Below are 23,988 nucleotides of genomic sequence, written 5' to 3' on the forward strand. Positions count from 1 at the left end.
GATTTATTCTTCGTCGTACTTGTGTTCTGTGTTCCGAAAGTAGCTGATCTACAAGCTCACAACGTGTTGTGAGCTTGTAGATCAGCTATTTTCAGCATGCAGAGATATGCAGGCTCTGAGAACATTCAGAAACTTTTGCCTTCACAATAAAAGCATGCAGCTTTCACAAGTGTGCCCATAAAGACAAGGACAATAATTAAGAATTCGGTGGCAAAAGAGCATTTTTTGTAAAATGTTAAAAAAAAAAAAAAAAGATAAGGAATTAATTTGGATAATGGTAATGGAGATATTGTAAAAGTTGTCACTTTATTAATCCCAAAGTTTAATTGGGATTTGGACTTCATTTGGAATAAAGTCTGTGGTTTTATATGGCTATGGGCTGTGGCAATAATAAAAGAAAAAAAAGAAAAGAACAAAAAATAACTATAATAGTTACTTTTTTGGAACGATGAACTTTAGTTCCAAATTTTGAATGATGAACTATGAACGGAACTAGTTCATTTTTTAATTTTTGAACTGTGAACTGAACTAGTATAAAAAAAATAACTTTCCCAACACTGACTATGACACAACTCACTAACTCCATTTGTCAGTGGAGTGTATATCCTGCCTTCATTTTTTTTCTTAACCGTGGCGTACACCATTGTCCATGTGAGATTTATCAAGTGATCCTATACAGCTGATCCTAGCGTTCATTTGCTCGGATCTTTGATAAATGTCGCAGCTGAAACAGACCGTCATTTAAATAACACACCCTTAAATGTTCTCGAAAGGCCTCGATGAACTATATATTCCAAATTTGCGCCACATTTTCACGATTTTTCTAAAATAGCAGACCTATGAGCTCGTAGCGCGGCACCGCTATTTTTCAATAGCTAAAGTATAACATAATGCTTTAAACACCAAAAGGGATTCCCGCCCAGAATGGGTTAAACCAATCAGATACGATAGAACCACATTTATCTGAACTGGTGTTAAACCAATCAGATAGAACCACATTTATCTGAACTGGTGTTAAACCAATCAGATAGAACCACATTTATCTGAACTGGTGTTAAACCAATCAGATAGAACCACATTTATCTGAACTGGTGTTAAACCAATCACATAGAACCACATTTATCTGAACCATAAAGGTCTTTTCAGACAGGAAGTCAGACTCCAGACAATGTGGAGTTCAGAGGTGAAGCTGCACTATACAGACTGACTGCTTGTGTGCATGATGTCCTGTCTATGTAATAAACTGTTTTCTTTATCCTTTATTTACCCAGGATAGTATCTGAGCACAAGTGCTCATTTTCAGCAACGCCCTGCACATAGAGACACACACATTAAAACCTGGGAGCTGACCAGTACAACCACATTCTTAGGTCACATTCTCACCTAATACTTCGGAGAAATTGGGATTCTTGCATATTTAATTTGCTGCGGTTTTCCTTCACACTGTCAATGCTTCACACAGCAATTGGAAACGCAGCAGGGGGGACCTTTATCAATGTGTTCCATTCATAAACTAGCCTACACAGTGAAATCCATGGTGATAAAATTATCACCCCCCCCCCCTCTCTCTCTCTCTCTACGCACGCAGCCACGCACTGTTCTTTTGGGCATGGAGGCACAGCGCTGAGCGCACTGATATAACAGACAGCAGCGCAAAATGTTTACAAGTTTATCGAGATGAAAGTCCCTACTACCCAGTCCCCACACACACAGTGACAGCACTCCATGTTTACGGAACGCACAGACAGACAGACAGACAGACAGACAGAATATTCTGTAGGCTACACTGCAGTGTTTTTATGTGTTTCCTTAAGCAATTGATTAATGTACTCATCCTCATTTCGATCAGGGCTTCAGTCTCCTCATTCGACCACGTCTATCCACGGTAACGGGACATCTTTGCGTAAAATATGCCTTCTCCGTCTCCAACTGTGTTCAGCTCCTCACCCGCCACATTGTTTGCTTAATTTCCTTTATTTACTGTGGATTGCATTCACACCTGCACCGAATGTAATCAAGTGCGATTGGAAGCGAAGCGAAACCCCCGTTTTTGCTCGGAGTAGAATGCGGTTCTTTGATACGCATTAGGATTCGAATGAGCCTTCACACCTGCCAAACAAAGTGCACTTTCTGACAATGGGCAGCAGGATTCGTTTTAATCGCAGCAAAGCTTTCTGGTGTGAATGTCACCTTATACTGTTGTACTGACCAGTACAACCACAGTCTTATACTGTTGTACTGACCAGTACAACCACAGTCTTATACTGTTAACCACTAAGCAGCTCCACTGGAGCAGTTGGGGGTTCAGTGCCTTGCTCAAGGGCACTTCAGCGGTGATGGGTGAGTGATGACAATCACTTCACGACTAGGCATGTAACGATATATTATATATTGATATATTATATCCCAACGATATGTATCGATTTATTAAAAATTAATATCGATCTTTCTTAGGGGGGCTAGTGTGTGATATGAAATGTGAGCTGTAATCATATTCCATCATATTTTGGAGAGAAATGAGACAGACTCCATGCAGTCACTTTCAGTAGTAGAGGCCTGCATAAGGGAGCTGTATGTGTCTGTGACACAGGTGATGGTCGTTATTGATGCTCAATAATACATCAAGGAAGGCAATTATGTTTCTGCACTGTCAAATAGGTCTAAATCTATCCTAAGATGCCATCAAAGAAAAGAAGAAATGTTAACTCGAGCTAGGTTTAAACATGAAAGCATGTTTACAGTTGTTGCACAGAAATTAAGTAATTTTACATGAAAAGTAATGCTACTTTTGCAATGTAGTTAAATAAAAATTGTGAAAAAAGCTTGGGGGGAAGATAAATCATAAAAAAAAAATGGTATCGTGAACCTCATATCGTGATACGTATCGTATCGTGAGTTGAGTGTAGCGTTACATGCCTATTCACAACCCATATTTTTCCTGCCCGTCCAGGGAATCGAACCGGCAACCTTTCGGCAACAAGGGCACTTCTCTAACCATTATTGATTGAAAATTTTATTATCAGTTTGTAGAATGGACATTTCAAAGAAAGTACAGGTCAATACAAAATCTGATATGTACAATATACACAACACAACAACATATTATTATTATTGTATACCAAGTACCAACACAATGCAATGTGAACATATACTTATATCAGACATGAATACATAAATATGAGCACGCACACACACACACACACACACACACACACACACACACACACACACACACACACACACACACACACACACACACACACACACACACTCACACACATCTTAACATCTTTATTTGCATTCACATTTAACAAGAAATTCTTGAACACAAACAATAGTGGATGCACAAACTTGGAAAACTCTACAACAAGTGCTTCAGGATACAGATCACGGGTACAGAAAGCATCGCCTAGAACTAGAGAGCAGAAAGCAGCAAATTGCCATCTTCCTCTGCTGTGGTCACATGGTTTACAGTAAACTGCTGATATCTTATCCTTCATTCTTATCACATTGTTTTACAAGGAGCTATATGGTCTCACACACACACACACACACACACACACACACACACACACACACACACACACACACACACACACACACACACACACAGTGTATGTACATATTAGAATAACTATTATATGTATTCGTGTCCACAGAGAGGGGTGCGTTGTGACTGAGGCTGATCAGACACCTGGACTGAAGACACCCAGTCAAACCACACCTGGACTGAAGACACCCAGTCAAACCACACCTGGACAAAGTAAGAATGTGCACTCATTGAAAATTCATAGTCAGACTAAATGTTCAAATTATCGGTGTGTATCAATTATATCTAAGTGCAAATAATGAAGCTAAACAATTATCAATCCTGGACAAAAACAGCTGATCTTACCTTACCTTTGGCAATGTTGCTTATCAAAAAGCATATTTTCTGGGGGTAATTAATTAGTAATGTGTGCTGTAAACATGTAAAGCTATAAATTAACCTCAATGTTTAAAACATTTTCTTCTCATTTCAGATGTCAGTCTGCAGGATGATTTGAACGATTATAAGGTCAGTTTGGACAGTCTTGATGAAGTGAAAGACGACATGACGGAAGAGTCTGGAACCTCCGTCACCAGCACCTACTCAGAGCTCTACATCTCAGCGGGAGAGAGTGAAGGGGTTAATTGCCAACATGAGGTGATACAGCTTGAGACAGTTTCCAACATGAAGACCTTCCATGACGAACCAATCAACTGCTGTAAAATCTTTAAGATCCTCCTCCCTGGCAGAGAGACACCCAGCACAAGTGTTCTGACCGAAGGCATCGCTGGCATTGGAAAAACATTCTCTGCGCGCAAGTTTGCTCTGGACTGGGCAAGAGGTTTGGAGAATCAAGATATAGATCTCCTGGTTCTCTTTTCATTCCGGGAGCTGAACTTGGTCAGAGATAAGCAGTACAGCCTTCTCAAACTGATCCATGATTTCCACCCAACATTAAAGAAGGTCACAGCAGAGCAGCTCGCTGCCTGGAAAGTTTGCTTCATCTTTGATGGCCTCGATGAAAGCAGGTTTCCATTGCACTTCGACAAAAATGAAATCATCTCTGATGTCACAGTGACATCATCGGTGGATTATCTGTTGACAAACCTCATCAAGAGGAATCTGCTCCCCTCAGCCCTCCTCTGGATAACCACCAGACCAGCAGCAGCCCATCAGATCCCTCCTGCATGTGTTGACATGGTGACAGAAGTGCGAGGGTTCACAGACCCCCAGAAGGAGAAGTACTTCAGGAAGAGATTCAGTGAAGAGAAGCTGGCCGACAGAGTCCTCTCACACTTGAAGACATCGAGGAGCCTCCACATCATGTGTTACATCCCACTCTTCTGTTGGATCATTGCTACCGTTCTGCTGGACATGTTGAGGACACACACCACGATAGGACAGCTGCCCAAGACCCTGACTGAGATGTGCTGCCAATTCCTGTTGGTTCTGACAAACAGGAAGAAGCAGAAGTATGATGAGACTCATGATGTGAACAAGAAAGAAAAAGAAAAGGGGACACAACAGCAGCTCACAGAGACTGACTGGGAAGTTCTTCTGAATCTGGGCAAGCTGGCATTTCAACACCTGAAGAAAAGTAGCCTCATGTTCTACCAAGAAGACCTGGAAGAGTGTGGTCTTGATGTGAAAGACGCATCGCTGTACTCAGGCGTGTGCACGCAGATCTTCAAAAGAGAGAGTGTGCTGTTCCAGAAAACCGTCTACAGCTTTGTTCATCTGAGCATCCAGGAGTTTCTGGCTGCAGTCTACCTGTTCCACTGTTTCACACAGAAGAACATGGAGGTACTGAAGACATTCCTGGAAGATGATGAATACAGCGGTAGGAGCTCCCTCTCCGACTTCCTGAAAGCTGCTATGGAAAAATCCCTGAAGAGTAAGAATGGCCACCTGGACCTACTTGTTCGGTTCCTTCATGGCCTCTCACTGGAGTCCAACCAAAGTCTGTTAGGAGGCCTGCTGGGTCAGACAAAGAAAAGTGTGTTAGGAGGTCTGCTGGGTCAGACAGAGAACAGTCCAGAGGAGATCCAGAAAGCCATCCAGAACCTGAAGAAGATGTTAACTCGTCGTGATGTCTCTCCTGACAGATGTATCAACATCTTCCACTGTCTGATGGAGATGAACGACCACTCACTACATCAGGAGATCCAACATTTCCTGAAGTCAGAGAACAGAACAGAGAAACTGTCTGAGACCCAGTGTTCAGCTCTGGCCGTCATGCTGCAGATGTCAGAGGAGGTTCTGGAAGAGTTGGACCTGGACAAATACAACACATCAGAGGAGGGGCGAAGGAGACTGGTCCCAGCAGTGAGGAACTGCAGAAAGGCTCGGTTAGTAGTTAACACATGGATTGACTGCCAAGCACGCAATACTGTGTCCTATGATCCTTTCAGTGGTTTATGATAGATGGCGCTCTTTCACCAACGTATGAATGATGCTAGGTTGCTAGGCAACAGATAAAACCAGTATGAATGATGCTAGGTTGCTAGGCAACAGATAATACCGGAAATTAACCGGAAGTGAAAAGTCTGCCTCCCGTCCGCCTCAATGTAAACAGATTTTGAAAATGCATTTATGTTTTTCTGAGAGCAGGCTCTCCTGCTCTCAGATGTTTTATTTTTTAGCGGCCAAAAACATTTAAGTTACAGGTTGAAACAAGCGTTTAAATTGCTTCTGAAGTCAGCCTGTGCCATGTTTTCCCAATGTCAACCCTGTCTGCATGCACAGTTCTGCTTCAATGTCAACCCTGTCTGCATGCACAGTACTGCTTCAATGTCAACCCTGTCTGCATGCGCAGTACTGCTTCAATGTCAACCCTGTCTGCATGCACAGTTCTGCTTCAATGTCAACCCTGTCTGCATGCACAGTACTGCTTCAATGTCAACCCTGTCTGCATGCACAGTACTGCTTCAATGTCAGCCCTGTCTGCATGCACAGTACTGCTTCAATGTCAACCCTGTCTGCATGCACAGTACTGCTTCAATGTCAGCCCTGTCTGCATGCACAGTCCTGCTTCAATGTCAACCCTGTCTGCGTGCACAGTACTGCTTCAATGTCAACCCTGTCTGCATCAGTGTTGTTTTTGGCAGCAAATTTAGATTTTAGTTTTAGTCATAGTCTCTTGAATTATGTAGTTTTAGTCACATTTTAGTCACCAGTAGGAGGTTGCACAACCTCGCACTAAGTTCAAACGTAGCCTAGTAATTGCGTAAATGGCCTTTACGTCAAGACTTATGCATTACTAAAATTTAAGCTGTTGCACCACACAAATTAGTTATAACGTATCTCTAAGTAACAACTAAATATTTACGCAAACCATGTGGCAGCACTAAGTCCTAGGAGCAGTCTACTAACTTTGTTATCATGGCTGACCGGGTTGATTTCATCGACGCATTAATTCAATATAACGAAAGACCCCGTCCTCGCCAACGCGTTTTGCCAGACCGACTACACCCGCTTGATATTTATGATGATGTTGACATATTTGCCAGATTCCGTTTGTTCCAAATGAACTGTTAATTGATATACATTTAAAGAACATTTAGTCAGTAAAATATATTCATATGGATGTCAACAATTTACAAATGTATAGATCATTTAATAATCAATATATTGTACATATATTTAAATACGATGCATGTACTATCATACCTGAATATATATCAAACAATCTTTGCAGTAAACAATATCTGATAATAAAAAAATATCAACATCTGATAAATACATACATTGACAAGATAACGTTTACTTCCTAGTGTAGAAACCGCTCGATTTCATTGGATCCGGGAGCTATGACGTAATCTTTTGCGACTACACATTATTTTAAACAGTCGTGGTGCAACACAATTTAGTAAGCCACTAGTTACAAACTAACTAGTAGTTAATAAGCCTCTAGTAAGGGGCTTACTTTAAGACAATTTAAGATTTTAGTCGACTAAATCTACAGTTGAATTAGTCGAACGAAATGTATTTTGGCGGGCCTTGATGTCGTCGTAATGACTGATTTTACACTTGCTGAAAATAGCAGATCTACAAGCTCACAACGTGTCGGCTATTTTCAGCATGCAACTAATTGTAAAATGACTTAAAATTAATTAGTCCCTTCCTAACATTTTAGTCTAGTTTTTATTTGTTGACGGAATTGTCAGTATATTTAGTCTTAGTTTTAGTCATCATAGCTTATAGTTTTTATTTAGTTTACATTTAGTTTTCGTCAGTGGAAAAAGGTAGTCGACGAGCATTTTCCGTCTTAGTTTTAGTCGACTAAATCAACACTGGTCTGCATGCACGGTACTGCTTCCGTAAGATTGACATTGTGAAAACATGGCACAGTATACAGTAACTTCATAAGTGATTTAAACACTGGTTTCAACCTGTTACTTAGATGTTCTTGACAACAAAAAAAAAACCATCTGAGAGCATACTGTAGGTTATGACATTTTTTTGACAATATTGGGGGAAAACAAACTAACGTTCAGTCTTCATTTCACACCTTCTACTGCTTTGATATCTATATTGTTTTCTTCCTCTGTTATTCTGTGCTGTCAAGTGGTGTTGTCTATTCCAGGGGTTCTCAACGTCTTTGTCTGGGGAGCCCCGGAAATTATTTGGCCATTTGGCCCCGCCCCCAGCCCCCTCTCCACCACCAATACAAATTGACCGCTACAATAACCTTAATAATAGAGAAAATACATCATAAATAAATACTGAAACCCAGATATAATCATTAAGGAAAGTGTATGCATGCACTGTGTATGTAAACTCTAAATTTCCATTGTCCAGCTATTTAGTTGCAAAAGAAAAAAAGTTTTTTTTAATAATTTGGGGACCCCCCAAATTAATTTTGCAACCCCCTGAGGGGTCGTGACCCCCATGTTGAGAACCCCTGGTCTATTCCACACTCTGCTCCTCTAAATACTCTTCATATCTAGATAACTACATCGATTTGTTTTCAGTTAACTTCCATGGCAGTGAACTAGGTACAATTTGTTTTTATAATCTCTTATTTAATCTGCATTTACAGACTTGTTGGCTGTAACCTCAGAAAGACAGACGTTGAAGTTGTGGCTTCAGCTCTCAGCTCTAATCCTTCCCATTTGAGAGAATTGGACCTCAGTGAAAACGACCTGCAGGACTCAGGACTAGTGGAGCTGCTCTGTGCTTCACTGAAGAGCCAACACTGTAGACTGGAAGTTCTAAAGTAAGATACATTTACCATATTTATTTTCATCACTTGATATATGAATGCTGTGTTGAGAATGTATTAATAAGCTTGATATTGATATTAATAAGCTTGGGGCAGCGGTGGCCTAAGGTTTAGAGGAGCGCCCTTGTTGCCGATAGGTTGCCGGTTCGATTCCACAGACGGGCAGGAAAGATCTGGGTCAGGAAGTGATTGGTCATCACTCACCCAACACCGCTGAAGTGCCCTTGAGCAAGGCACTGCACCCCCACCTGCTCCAGTGGAGCTGCTTAGTGGCCCACAGTATAAGACTGTGGTTGTACTGGTCAGCTCCCAGGTTTTAATGTGTGTGTGTCTGTCTGTGTGTCTCTATGTGTGCAGGGCGTTGCTGAAAATGAGCACTTGTGCTCAGCTACTACCCTGGGTGAATAAAGGATGAAAAAAAAATCATGATAACACAAGCCTATGTGCCTGAGTAGACGTTAAAATGACCCCAACCATGTTTCAAAGTGTAATATCACTTTAAGGCCAGTGTATCGGCTAATTCATCATATGACGGAATTTCTCACAACGCGTTGAGGAGCTTGTAGATCGTCTATTTTGGTATTGCGACCCATTGTAGCTACGCCACAGTTATCAAGCTTATTATAATAATAATACTAATATGCTGGAAGAAAGAAGCAAACATCGTGAATATAGCCGATCTGCAAGCTCACTGTGAGGTGTTGTGAGCTTGTAGTTTGTTAATATTTTTCACATTCATGTAATGGTTACAATTCCATGTGCTTGTCAGGGTCCCCAGTTCAAATATTATTATTTTGGGGGTCAGGGTTTGTTTTAATGGAACTAAACTTTATAGTTACTAAAGCATCCAGGTGGGGGACAAGAAAGTCCTTTAATAGATGGCTGTAAGCAGGTTCTAATAATGCATATTATAAATGTGTTATTTATTAATTAATTCATTCATTTATGTATATGTTTTCATCTGGTGTTTCAGACTGGCTCACTGCTTCTTGTCAGAGAGATGCTGTGAAGCTCTGGCCTCAGCTGTAAGCTCTAATCCCTCCCTAAGAGAGTTGGACCTGAGCCTCAACGTGGTGAATGATTCAGTCCTGGAGAACTGCAAGTGAGTAGACTTGGGGCTGTGTCCATGTTGGACAGTGCAGTGTTTCCCTTTACAGTGTATTCACTCTGACACGACGTCACAAAGCATGCAGAGAGAACAATGCAGTGCCTCAAATAAACTATAGGATAGCAGGTCAACAATGAACATCTGTCTAAACAATTAACATCTAAATAACATTCTGTACATTTGCGGTTGATGTACAAAGACATAGTGTTGCTGTCGGGAAGAAACCAACTCCAAAATGTTCATTTTTCAGAAAATGAAACATATTTTTTAAGGGAATTAAGAAAACCTTATATTTTGAAAACAAAGAATACTGCCTCAAATTTGGTATTGTGACTTTATACATGTATATTGTCAATTACCTGCATGAGAGAGAGAGGGAGAGATGGTGAAGTTAGTTGCTTTAGCAGACAGTTTGAGAAGGAGAGAGGCGGTGGAGTTAGTTGCTTTAGCAGACAGTTTGAGAAGGAGAGAGGCGGTGGAGTTAGTTGCTTTAGCAGACAGTTTGAGAAGGAGAGAGGCGGTGGAGTTAGTTGCTTTAGCAGACAGTTTGAGAAGGAGAGAGGCGGTGGAGTTAGTTGCTTTAGCAGACAGTTTGAGAAGGAGAGAGGCGGTGGAGTTAGTTGCTTTAGCAGACAGTTTGAGAAGGAGAGAGGCGGTGGAGTTAGTTGCTTTAGCAGACAGTTTGAGAAGGAGAGAGGCGGTGGAGTTAGTTGCTTTAGCAGACAGTTTGAGAAGGAGAGAGGCGGTGGAGTTAGTTGCTTTAGCAGACAGTTTGAGAAGGAGAGAGGCGGTGGAGTTAGTTGCTTTAGCAGACAGTTTGAGAAGGAGAGAGGCGGTGGAGTTGGTTGCTTTAGCAGACAGTTTGAGAAGGAGAGAGGCGGTGGAGTTAGTTGCTTTAGCAGACAGTTTGAGAAGGAGAGAGGCGGTGGAGTTAGTTGCTTTAGCAGACAGTTTGAGAAGGAGAGAGGCGGTGGAGTTAGTTGCTTTGTCAGAAGCGCTTTTTTACTACTACTAAAAAAATCAATCAAAAACCTCAAAAATTAAGTTAGGACATTTCCTCACGACAGCAAGGATATCCAATATATGTGCATAGTAAAGTTGCATCAATAAGGTATAAAAGTAGAGTGGAGTGCTATAGGGGTTAAGGTGGAGTCTGAGGAGGTGATGAGATCCAAACTGGGCAGCAGTGAGTATGTCTGGATGAGCTGCAGGGCCAAGATAATGATAGGAGAAACACTGTAGTGTCAGCTAGTGGAGACGTTGTGTTAGACAGTTAAGACATTGATGCATTGTTGTTCTACTTCCTACAGAGTGAAACACTGTAGTGTCAGCTAGTGGAGACGTTGTGTTAGACAGTTAGACATTGATGCTTTGTTGTTCTACTTCCTACAGAGTGAAACACTGTAGTGTCAGCTAGTGGAGACATTGTGTTAGAAGGTTAGACATTGATGCATTGTTGTTCTACTTCCTACAGAGTGAAACACTGTAGTGTCAGCTAGTGGAGACGTTGTGTTAGACAGTTAGACATTGATGCATTGTTGTTCTACTTCCTACAGAGTGAAACACTGTAGTGTCAGCTAGTGGAGACGTTGTGTTAGACAGTTATACATTGATGCATTGTTGTTCTACTTCCTACAGAGTGAAACACTGTAGTGTCAGCTAGTGGAGACGTTGTGTTAGACATTGGCCGCAGTTACATGCAGGCTGATCATTCCGAATAAATACTTCAGAATAAAATACTTCGGAAGTAATGTTTTTTGCTGCGAGTTTCCATGGGAAATGGACATTCCGAATGAGTGTTTACATGGACGGTGTCGTCATGTGATATATATCGACGTAGCCCTGGTCCAGTGCTTCTCTCTTTCGCTGCAAGCACTGGACCAGAGAGAGAGAGAGAGAGAGAGAGAGAGACTGTTGAACACACACACACACACACACACACACACACACACACACACACACACACACACACACACACACACACACACACACACACACACACACACACACACACAAAACAGAGGGGGGGGGGGGCATCGCATTTATCCATTTTTCGCTGCACGCCTCACAAGGCTATTGGATTTATTTGTGCTTCGTCTTTGCACAATGCACGTACATTGTGAAAGTAAGAGCTGATCTACAGGCTGACAACGTGTCCCATCTGTGGTCTTGTACATCGCATAAAGCATAAGCTTATCTGCACGATACACCATCGCCGCATCATCATGGCATGGCATATATTCCGGCCAAAGTACTGTAGGCTACCAGAGAATAAATTGTGTGTTTAATACTGCAGCTGCTCATCAATGCAATTAAACTGCAAAGCCATTATGTTTCATGACGTTTTGGTTGCAACTTATTGGAATAGACAAGTTAGGATATAGCCTATAAAAGTTGAAGGGGATAGGATGGACGTATAGCGTATTCTTGTGTGTGTGTGTGTGTGTGTGTGTGTGTGTGTGTGTGTGTGTGTGTGTGTGTGTGTGTGTGTGTGTGTGTGTGTGTGTGTGTGTGTGTGTGTGTGTGTGTGTGTGGGGGCAGGCTGACGGCATTGCGTCCTCTCTCCTCCACTGTCTTTCTGTGAGTCCCACGAGGTCCTGATGCACTGTAGCCTACAGTAGCCTAACATTAATCAATCCAGATACATAAGGCTAGCCTATATCAAACATGTTTGTAAATTATCAGAGTGATCATGATCAACTCGGGACGGTTGGATCTTTGAACACTCACAGACCAGGGGGATCATCATCACTGCTTCTTCTTTTATTCGGAATTAAAGGGGGTTAAAAGTCCTCATGTAAACGTGGCCATGATGCATTGTTGTTCTACTTCCTACAGAGTGAAACATGGAGGAGAAGATTGGCTTACTAACCCTCAACTGAGTCAACTCATTACAAAACGTGAGTATCTGTCTGTCTCTCTGTGTCAATATCACACATTAACATTTTATACACTGTTGTATACTTGGTTGATGTCCTGAAAACTCTTATGCTCTCTACTCTGTGCTCTTGGCCTGGTCCTTAACACCATCAAGATAAGGTCATGTGGTTTGACAGAAACAATGGGCCCCATTCACTAACCTGGTCGTAAATAATGTATTTAGTCTATATTGGCATAAGTTCAATTCTGACATGCGATGCATGAAAGGTGGTGCAGAGCCGTGATGTGTGCAGATCACAGGTGTGTCTCGTTTTTGTTAGAAAGTCACAAGTGATCTCCGTGTTGATCATTGCATTGTTCTACACTCCATTTAACAACATACAAGACAACTGGAAATAAAAATCACACTTGTGTGAACTGGGCGGTGCAACTATAAATGTATTGGTATAGTTACTGATCTGTACTGTATTGTAGTGTACTGTGCTCTATGCTGTACTTTGATTATTTTTGGTAAATGACAGAGTTACCTTGTTGCAGCTTTCCGTGCTCGGACAGAGAGACAGACACGTACACATAGAGACAGACACGTACACAGAGAGACAGACACGTACACATAGAGACAAACACGTACACATAGAGACAGACACGTACACATAGAGACAGACACGTACACAGAGAGACAGACACGTACACAGAGAGACAGACACGTACACAGAGAGACAGACACGTACACAGAGAGACAGACACGTACACATAGAGACAAACACGTACACATAGACAGGCACGTACACATAGAGACAGACACGTACACAGAGAGACAGACACGTACACAGAGAGACAGACACGTACACAGAGAGACAGACACGTACACAGAGAGACAGACACGTACACAGAGAGACAGACACGTACACATAGAGACAGACACGTACACATAGAGACAGACACGTACACATAGAGACAGACACGTACACAGAGAGACAGACACGTACACATAGAGACAGACACGTACACATAGAGACAGACACGTACACAGAGAGACAGACACGTACACATAGAGACAGACACGTACACATAGAGACAGACACGTACACAGAGAGACAGACACGTACACATAGAGACAGACACGTACACATACAGCTGCGTAATGGAGAGGAGGCACCGCTCATAGAAACTACAGATCTGAGATTACAACGCGTTGAGTCGCACGACGTTGAGAACTTGTACTGCAATATAGAAATACTCTGTTACAAGTACAAGTCTGGAATACAAAATGTACTAAAAGTACAAAAGTATTGGTATCAATATGTACTTAAAGTACCAAACGTAGAAAGTACTCTTTATGCAGAATGTCCCATTTCAAGTTTTCAAATGTATAAAAATCTTTTAACAGAAACAATGGGCCTCATTCACTAATATGCACCGTGATGCGACGCATTGTGAGCTTGTAGATCTGCTATTTTCAAATGGCCAAAATGTATATGGGCTTAAGTGGGAAATGTATGTTTTGTAATAATAATCCAAATCTACAAATAACTAGTAACTAAATGTAATGGAGTAAAAGTACAATATTTGGAATCTGAGATGTAGTGGAGTATAGAAATAAAAGTGTTGGATATTGGAAATACTCAAGTAAAGTACTGTAGCGTTTACGGTCCCTCAAGCTGTCTCACTAACTTAGAAAATAAAGGGAGGAAACAGGATTGACGTTTTAACCAGAGAACTGGGTTTTATTGCCCTTTTAATACAGGCTATAACTGGGTTGGGAGGTTTTAATACAGGCTAAAACTGGGTTGGGAGGTTTTAATACAGGCTAAAACTGGGTTGGGAGGTTTTAATACAGGCTAAAACTGGGTTGGGAGGTTTTAATACAGGCTAAAACTGGGTTGGGATGTTTTAATACAGGCTAAAACTGGGTTGGGAGGTTTTAATACAGGCTAAAACTGGGTTGGGAGGTTTTATTACAGGCTAAAACTGGGTTGGGAGGTTTTAATACAGGCTAAAACTGGGTTGGGAGGTTTTAATAAGGCTAAAACTGGGTTGGGAGGTTTTAATACAGGCTAAAACTGGGTTGGGAGGTTTTAATACAGGCTAAAACTGGGTTGGGAGGTTTTAATACAGGCTAAAACTGGGTTGGGAGGGTGCCGAAAATAACAAAGAGTCTCTCTGGCCCAATCCCAATCCGCTCCCTTGCTGACTCAATGAGCCCTCACTGATTTAGCTGCGCGTCCATGTGAAGTCCACGAGGGCTTGAGGGATGTCCCATTTGAAATCGGTAAGTCAGTGAGGCTGCAAGGGCTCCAAATTGTTGTGAAAGGAATGGGACAGCACTTTGAAGATGAGTCCACCATTCATGACACTTTGCATCACTTTATAAAAACTAAATATAAATATAAAAAGTCCTTATTCACAGCCAGTGCCTACATGCTTGGCCTATTTATATCATGTCTATTTTAGTATTTAAGCTGATCGTTTTATTATTAGTTTCATAAATACACTTTCCTGTGTGATAGGGGTTGTAATATTCATATATAATAATATTCATTATAAATTGCATTTCCATATTATTTTATTTTGCTCATTAGTCATTTCTCATCATGTTTCCCTTATTATTATTGTTATTATATATATATATATATATATATATATATATATATATATATATATATATATATATCCTATTCTTCCATTCCGTTTCCCTTTGAGAACAGTGAGAAAGCACTATTGTTTGTTGACATTCTAACCGCGATACATAACTAATTTGCATACTTAAATGATTGACGTTCGGACGATCCCCCTCATTCCCCTGGTAACGCTATGAACTGTGGGTAATTTCTTTGTCAAAGTCAGCCAAAGTCAGCATCGATGCTGACTTTGGCAAAGGGTGCATAAAGGGGCGGGGCTGAGCCCTCACTGACTTAACGATTTCAAATGGGACATCCCTCAAGCCCTCACAGACTTCACATGAACGCGCACCTAAGTCAGTGAGGGCTCATTGAGTCAGCAAGGGAGCGGATTGGGATTGGGCCATAGGCTGACTTTGGAAAATAAATTACCCACAGTTCATAGCGTTACCAGGGGAATGAGGGGGATCCTCTGAACGTCAATCATTTAAGTATGCAAATAAGTTATGTATCGCGGTTAGAATGTCAACAAACAATAGTGCTTTCTCACTGTTCTCAAAAGGAGACGGAATGGAAGGATAGGATATATATATTTAATAACAATAATAATAAGGGAAACATGATGAGAAATGACTATTGAGCAAAGTAAAATAATGTGGAAATGCAATTTATAATGCATATTATGAATATTATTATCTATGGATATTACAACCCCTATCACACAGGAAAGTGTTTTTATAAAACTAATATATCAGCCTAAATACTAAAATAGACATGATAGACATGACAATCAATTGGCTGAGGCAGAGGCTGGAAATTGCACAGGTGAGGGTACTTGGCCTCGTTAGGCCCACTGGCAGAGCCTGACCAGAGCTTTTTGTGGTGGTTTTGGAGAACCGTGGGTCCGACCGTCTCGATACCGGGCACTGCACTCCCTGCGGGGGCGTGGGACGTGTGTGTCGATAACCGGTGGGGCAAACGGTTATCGAGTTACGTGCATTACAACCTCGCACGCACACACGCACGTACACAGATGTGGCACATTTATAGTAGGATTAGACCTGAGGATGATTCTACAAATGCCTTCTAAATTTATACAGTTTTCTGAAAACCCCATATTTTAATGTCAGTTGTTCTCAAACATTTTTACATCAAGGACACCCAAAAATGTATGTAATTGGCCGTCGACCCCCATCTGAAAATATGTTGTCCCAGTCAGACCGACCAACGTGCGACAATAACATAGCCTACAGCCTATGTAAGAGGAATATAAACACAAGACCATGGCGCAAAACTTCATATTTACCCTGCTCTAATGCAACAAAAGTGTGTTCTTACATCCTCCATTTCACGATTTCAGCACTCGTGAGTAAATTAATGTAATTGCTAATTTGCTATTATGAAAGTTTTCAGTGACGTTGCACCCACAACTTGGTTGCATTGTCGTCAATAATTAATCTCTTTAAAACGTTCTAATATTAATATAGCATATTGGCATTGTCTGTTGGTGCACACATGTTATATGGACCATGTAACAACATGGTCAACAGCACTGTTTGCAAATGTAGCTGCATTTGTTGGCCAATTTAGACAAAACATGCTGCTGCATGTTTCTTGTTAATGACTGTATTAATAACCATAAAGTAATCTCCTAGTCCTTACATAATAGTTTAGCAGCTCACTGAAGTTGGAAAGGCTGTGCCCAGTGCGGCTGTGTCTTGTGTGTCAGCGGGCAGCAGGCAGTAGTGGATATGCGCTAAACGGCGAAACGCATGCATGCATGTTAATTAATTAATTAATTGGCTGAATCTGTAGGGCCTTTTGATTTGGTGAAGTGCCAGGGCCTTGAGAGGGGTTGATCCGTCACTGGTCCCAGGGACCCCTCAGAAGCAAAGATATGAGTTAAAAACATTCGCTCTGAAAGAATATATATATATTCAAAGATTTGCGCCACATTATCGTTATTATTGTTTTTTCTAAAATAGCAGATCTACAAGCTCGTAGCGCGGCACTGAGTGCCGAGCTTGTAGATCTGCTATTTTTCAATAGCTAAAGTATAACATAATGCTTAAAACACCAAAAGGGATTCCCGCCCTGAGTGGGTTAAAGCACTTGCTGTGAATAAGGACAGTTTTTTTTATAAAGTGATGCAAATTGTCATGAATGGCACATCTTCAAAGTGCTGTCCCATTTCCTTCACAACAATTTGGAGCCCTTGCAGCCTCTCACCCTCAAGCACTTACAGCTGACGTCACTAAAGTCAATGAGGGTTCAGGGCTCAGGGCTTGAGGGAGGCGATTGGGATTGGGCCTCTGTCTGTCTCTGTCTAGGCTAGTCTCTCTCTGCCCACTGTGTCTGTCAGTGTGTTTCGATGCGAGGACAGAGTGGTGGAGTGGATTTGCCTCTAGAATCGGAATGTACTACGCTGTCATTTCAAAGCGACGGTACATTCCGCGATCACTTATGACGTGTATCAATTCAATTCAATTCAAATGGCTTTATTGGCATGGGGAAACATACGTTTACATTGCCAAAGCAAAAGTGGTGGAACAATACAGTGTCACACAGCTGGATCACTGGAACTCCGAACCCAGAGCCGTACAGTCTACAGAATAGACAATTCATCATTTTGTGCATGTAACCGAGCCCGAGGCCAATGTGCATGGTAACATGTGCAAGGCTATTTATTCCTGAAATAGTGAATAAGCGCCAGGATGCGCAGTGCGCACACTTTTATATTATATGATTGTGAAGGGAATTCCTGACCTGCCCACAGCCCACGTTCCTTTTTGCTTATAAATCACCCCCCCCCCCCCTCCTCCGACAGTCCCTCCTCCGACGCTCTTTGCAAATAACGGACACTATAACAGGAATTAGGTAGTCTTTCTGACTTACATATTCAGTTCAGTCCACATAAATAGGCTAAATACATTTTTGTCACCGTCATTCATAGCAGTCTGCGCATTCAGGCATGCACAGAGAGAAATTAACTATAGCTTTTGAGTCGCGCACAATATAGCCTATATTTATATACCTACTTTCATTATGCTTATATCACACAACGCAATAAAGCCAGTGGCTTGTTGTGGTCCTTTCACTTTCACATATGTAGGCTATAGATAGGCTACTTTATCATTCAGTAGCTCTATTAATTCAGCGCTGGTGGATGGGGGTGGGGGGGGGGTGCGTAGTATCGGGTTTCAAGCAGTGTGCCACATGTGGAGGAGGCGGATTTATGTCACTGGAGAAAGAAAAAAACATGTACATGTGATGCGGAAATCCGGCGCGAGGAGACAACATACCCCACCGAGCCTGCACCTGATGTACACTCGCTCTATGCGCTCTCGGAGAGCCCACTCGGCTCCTCCACTCGACTCCACTCGCCTCCTCGATGGAGCACATTAACAATTGGAACGTTAACCATTTCCGGGTCAAGCTGGAATGACCCCGAGTGACCGAGTGGGAGTGATCGAGTGGCCGAGATTTTGGGTATTGGAATATGGCTAAAGAGTCTCTCTGTCTGTCTCTGTCTAGGCTAGTCTGTCTCTGCCCACTGTCAGTGTGTCACTTCCTTTATAATTATAAAATAACAAAGAGTCTCTCTGTCTGTCTCTGTCTAGGCTAGTCTCTCTCTGCCCACTGTCAGTGTGTCACTTCCTTTTTCTTCAGGCTCTCCTCTTCACCAACCACCTTCGCCCATTGCTTTAATCCCCTCTAGCCTGACCTATCACTGCATACCTGAACTAGGCAACTCCTCCCCCCATGAACCCCCTGGGGGTCCCCAGATGGTTGTGGGGGGTCCCCAGATGATTGTGGGGGGTCCCCAGATGATTGTGGAGGTCCCCAGATGGTTGTGGGGAGTCCCCATATGATTGTGGGGGGTCCCCAGATGATTGTGGGGGTCCCCAGATGGTTGTGGGGATCCCCAGATGATGGCCAAAAATGTCAAATAAGGTGTAAAGTGGAACATAATTTGTGAAAATAGCAGATCTACAAGCTCACAATGCATCAAACTAAATGTAACGCCTACAATTCCATGTGCTTGTCAGTGTGGGGGGTCCCCACTTCATTTATTATAATTTTTGGGGGTCCCCACTTAATTTATTATACTTTTGGGGGGTCCCTACTTCATTTATTATAATTTTGGGGGGTCCCCACTTCATTTATTCTAATTTTGGGGGGTCCCCACTTCATTTATTCTAATTTTGGGCGGTCCCCACTTCATTTATTATAATTCTGGGGGGTCCCCACTTAATTTATTATAATTTTGGGGGTCCCCACTTAATTTATTATAATTTTGGGGGTCCCCACTTCATTTATTATAATTTTGGGGGGGTCCCCACTTAATTTATTATGAATTTGGGGGTCCCCACTTCATTTATTATAATTTTGGGGGTCCCCACTTCATTTATTATAATGTTGGGGGGTCCCCACTTCATTTATTATACATTTGGGGGTCCCCACTTCATTTATTATAAATGTGGGGGTCCCCACTTCATTTATTATAATTTTGTGGGGTCCCCACTTCATTTATTATAAATTTGGGGGGTCCCCACTTCATTTATTATAATTTTGGGGGGTCCCCAGTTAAAATATGATTATTTTGGGGGGGTCCCCAGCAGTGTTGTTTTTGGCAGCAAATTTTGATTTTAGTTTTAGTCATTGTCTCTTGAATAGTTTCCATTTAGTTTTAGTCACATTTTAGTCACCTGGAATGTCTTAGTGTTAGTCTAGTTTTAGTCGACTAATATCATAGGATATTAAATCTACAGTTGATTTAGTCGACTAAAATGTATTTTGGCGGGCCTTGATGCCGTCGTAATGACTGTTTTTACACTTGCTAAAACTAGCAGATCTACAAGCTCACAAGCTTGTGAGCTTGTAGATCTGCTATTTTCAGCATGCAACCAAGTGTAAAATTACTTCTACTGGATCTGTTGTCCACTAGTCCCTTCCTAACATTTTAGTCTAGTTTTTATTTGTTGATCAAATTGTCAGTATATTTAGTCTTAGTTTTAGTCATCATAGCTTAGTTTTCATTTTGTTTCCATTTAGTTTTCATCAGTGGAAAAAGGCAGTCGACAAACATTTTTCGTCATAGTTTTAGTCGACGAAAACAACACTGGTCCCCATGCAGTTCAAATGATTATTTTGGGGGGTCTCCAGTTCAAATAAAATCACACTGTGTGGAGACTTTTAAACATTCTGCCCCCTGGTGGTTGGACTCTAACCCTTCACCCAACTGTGTGTGTGTGTGTGTGTGTGTGTGTGTGTGTGTGTGTGTGTGTGTGTGTGTGTGTGTGTGTGTGTGTGTGTGTGTGTGTGTGTGTGTGTGTGTGTGTGTGTGTGTGTGTGTGTGTGTGTGTGTGTGTGTGTCCACGCGTGTGTGTGTGTGTGTCGGCGCGGGTGTGTGTCCGCGCACGTGTGTGTGTGCATGTGTGTGTGTGACCGTGCATGTGTGTGTGTGACCGCGCGCGTGTGTGTGTCACCGCGCGCGTGTGTGTGACCGCGTGTGTGTGGAGGTCCCCAGATGGTTGTGGGGAGTCCCCATATGATTGTGGGGGGTCCCCAGATGATTGTGGGGGTCCCCAGATGGTTGTGGGGATCCCCAGATGATGGCCAAAAATGTCAAATAAGGTGTAAAGTGGAACATAATTTGTGAAAATAGCAGATCTACAAGCTCACAATGCATCAAACTAAATGTAACGCCTACAATTCCATGTGCTTGTCAGTGTGGGGGGTCCCCACTTCATTTATTATAATTTTTGGGGGTCCCCACTTAATTTATTATACTTTTGGGGGGTCCCCACTTCATTTATTATAATTTTGGGGGGTCCCCACTTCATTTATTCTAATTTTGGGGGGTCCCCACTTCATTTATTCTAATTTTGGGGGGTCCCCACTTCATTTATTATAATTCTGGGGGGTCCCCACTTCATTTATTATAATTCTGGGGTGTCCCCACTTAATTTATTATAATGTTGGGGGTCCCCACTTCATTTATTATAATTTTGGGGGTCCCCACTTCATTTATTATAATTTTGGGGGGTCCCCACTTAATTTATTATGAATTTGGGGGTCCCCACTCCATTTATTATAATTTTGGGGGTCCCCACTTCATTTATTATAATGTTGGGGGGTCCCCACTTCATTTATTATACATTTGGGGGTCCCCACTTCATTTATTATAATGTTGGGGGGTCCCCACTTCATTTATTATACATTTGGGGGTCCCCACTTCATTTATTATAAATGTGGGGGTCCCCACTTCATTTATTATAATTTTGGGGGGTCCCCACTTCATTTATTATAATTTTGGGGGGTCCTCAGTTAAAATATGATTATTTTGTGGGGGTCCCCAGCAGTGTTGTTTTTGGCAGCAAATTTTGATTTTAGTTTTAGTCATTGTCTCTTGAATAGTTTCCATTTAGTTTTAGTCACATTTTAGTCACCTGGAATGTCTTAGTGTTAGTCTAGTTTTAGTCGACTAATATCATAGGATATTAAATCTACAGTTGATTTAGTCGACTAAAATGTATTTTGGCGGGCCTTGATGCCGTCGTAATGACTGTTTTTACACTTGCTAAAACTAGCAGATCTACAAGCTTACAAGCTTGTGAGCTTGTAGATCTACTATTTTCAGCATGCAACCAAGTGTAAAATCACTTCTACTGGATCTCTTGTCCACTAGTCCCTTCCTAACATTTTAGTCTAGTTTTTATTTGTTGATCAAATTGTCAGTATATTTAATCTTAGTTTTAGTCATCATAGCTTAGTTTTCATTTTGTTTCCATTTAGTTTTCATCAGTGGAAAAAGGCAGTCGACAAACATTTTTCGTCATAGTTTTAGTCGACGAAAACAACACTGGTCCCCATGCAGTTCAAATGATTATTTTGGGGGGTCTCCAGTTCAAATAAAATCACACTGTGTGGAGACTTTTAAACATTCTGCCCCCTGGTGGTTGGACTCTAACCCTTCACCCAACTGTGGGTGTGTGTGTGTGTGTGTGTGTGTGTGTGTGTGTGTGTGTGTGTGTGTGTGTGTGTGTGTGTGTGTGTGTGTGTGTGTGTGTGTGTGTGTGTGTGTGTGTGTGTGTGTGTGTGTGTGTGTGTGTGTGTGTGTGTGTGTGTGTCGGCGCGTGTGTGTGTCCGCGCACGTGTGTGTGTGCATGTGTGTGTGTGACCGTGCATGTGTGTGTGTGACCGCGCGCGTGTGTGTGTCACCGCGCGCGTGTGTGTGACCGCGCGTGTGTGTGACCGCGTGTGTGTGTGACCGCGCATGTGTGTGTGACCGCGACTGTGCGTGTGTGTGTGACCGCGAGCGTGTGTGTGTGACCGCGCGTGTGTGTGTGTGTGTGACCGCGCGCGTGTGTGTGTGACCGTGTGTATGTGTGTGTGTGACCGCGTGTGTGTGACCGCGCATGTGTGTGTGACCGCGCGCGCGTGTGTGTGACCGCGCGCGCGTGTGTGTGTGACCGCGCGCGTGTGTGTGCGACCGTGCATGTGTGTGTGCGACCGTGCATGTGTGTGTATGTGTGCGACCGTGCATGTGTGTGTGTGTGCGCATGGGTGCGACCGTGCATGTGCATTTGTGCGTGTGTGTCAGTCAGTGGATGATGTATTTAATGTTCCTTGTGTTGTTTTCTCATCAGATTTCCAGCGTCTCACACTGGACACAAACACAGCATACAGAGACCTCTCTCTGTCTGAGGACAACAGGAAGGTCACAGTGAGGTCAAGGGGTCAGCGTCCTCCTGATCACCCCGACAGGTTTAGTGACTGGTCTCAGGTTCTGAGTACACAGAGTGTGACTGGACGCTGTTCCTGGGAGGTAGAGAGCAGTGGAGTGGTTGAGATAGGAGTGGCTGACGGAACAATCGGCAGGAAAGGAGATGGTTGGGACTGTAGGCTTGGAGGGAATGACAAGTCCTGGAGTCTGGACTGTGATGGTCTTAATGGTATCAGTTACTCTGTCAGACACAACGGACAGCAGACTGTCCTCCCTGTCAGAGCCTCTAAAGGCTCCAACAGAGTATCAGTGTATGTGGACCGTCCCGCTGGGACTCTGTCCTTCTACACAGTGTGCTCTGACTCACTGAGACACCTGTACACCTTCCAGACCACGCCCACTCAATCTCTCTATGCCGGGTTCATGTTATGGTCCTACTCCTCCCCCTCAGTGTGTCTGTGTGAGCAGAGATAGAGGCTCTATGTGAGGGTGACATCATCAGGTCGCCATGGTTACTCAACATGTTTGAGTGATTGCAGGTTGTCATGGTTACCACCGTCGCCACGGGGTACTTTGACACTATAGCCGAGTCTGACATCATGGACTCCATATTTGGGCATGAGTGACTCATGACATCACGGTGACATCATCGTGATGATGTAATAAGCATCACTAGTGACATCACACATTACAGCTCCTGGACGTTGTCCTGTCAACTCCCCCCATGTATTTGACCTTTGACCCAATGCATTGTGAGTTTATAGATCTGCTATTTTCAAATAGCAAAGTAATATATGGTTAATATTTGGTCATTTAGCTTCTAGGACCCCCTGGAACCCCCTCAAGGACCCCCGGGGGACCCTGGACCACACTTTGAGAACCATTTAGTGTTGATTT

The 23,988-nt window shown here is 42.5% G+C and overlaps 1 protein-coding gene across 1 annotated transcript in view; it reads left to right on the forward strand.

The window, feature by feature from the left end:
- LOC306927138 (protein NLRC3-like) overlaps nt 1-23,717 on the forward strand; it is a gene marked incomplete at its 3' end in the record, with an annotated part of 52,031 nt that extends 28,314 nt beyond the window's left edge. Inside the window, exons 3-9 of the mRNA XM_079506810.1 lie at nt 3,691-3,763; nt 4,023-5,877; nt 8,571-8,747; nt 9,727-9,855; nt 12,700-12,761; nt 23,015-23,394; nt 23,631-23,717. Of these exons, the coding sequence (XP_079362936.1) occupies nt 3,691-3,763; nt 4,023-5,877; nt 8,571-8,747; nt 9,727-9,855; nt 12,700-12,761; nt 23,015-23,394; nt 23,631-23,717 (2,763 nt within the window). The remainder of the gene's footprint in view (nt 1-3,690; nt 3,764-4,022; nt 5,878-8,570; nt 8,748-9,726; nt 9,856-12,699; nt 12,762-23,014; nt 23,395-23,630) is intronic.
- Between the last annotated feature and the right edge of the window lie 271 nt (nt 23,718-23,988).

This window comes from Electrona antarctica, assembly GCF_951216825.1.
Source record: "Electrona antarctica genome assembly, chromosome: 1".
NCBI lineage: Eukaryota > Metazoa > Chordata > Actinopteri > Myctophiformes > Myctophidae > Electrona > Electrona antarctica.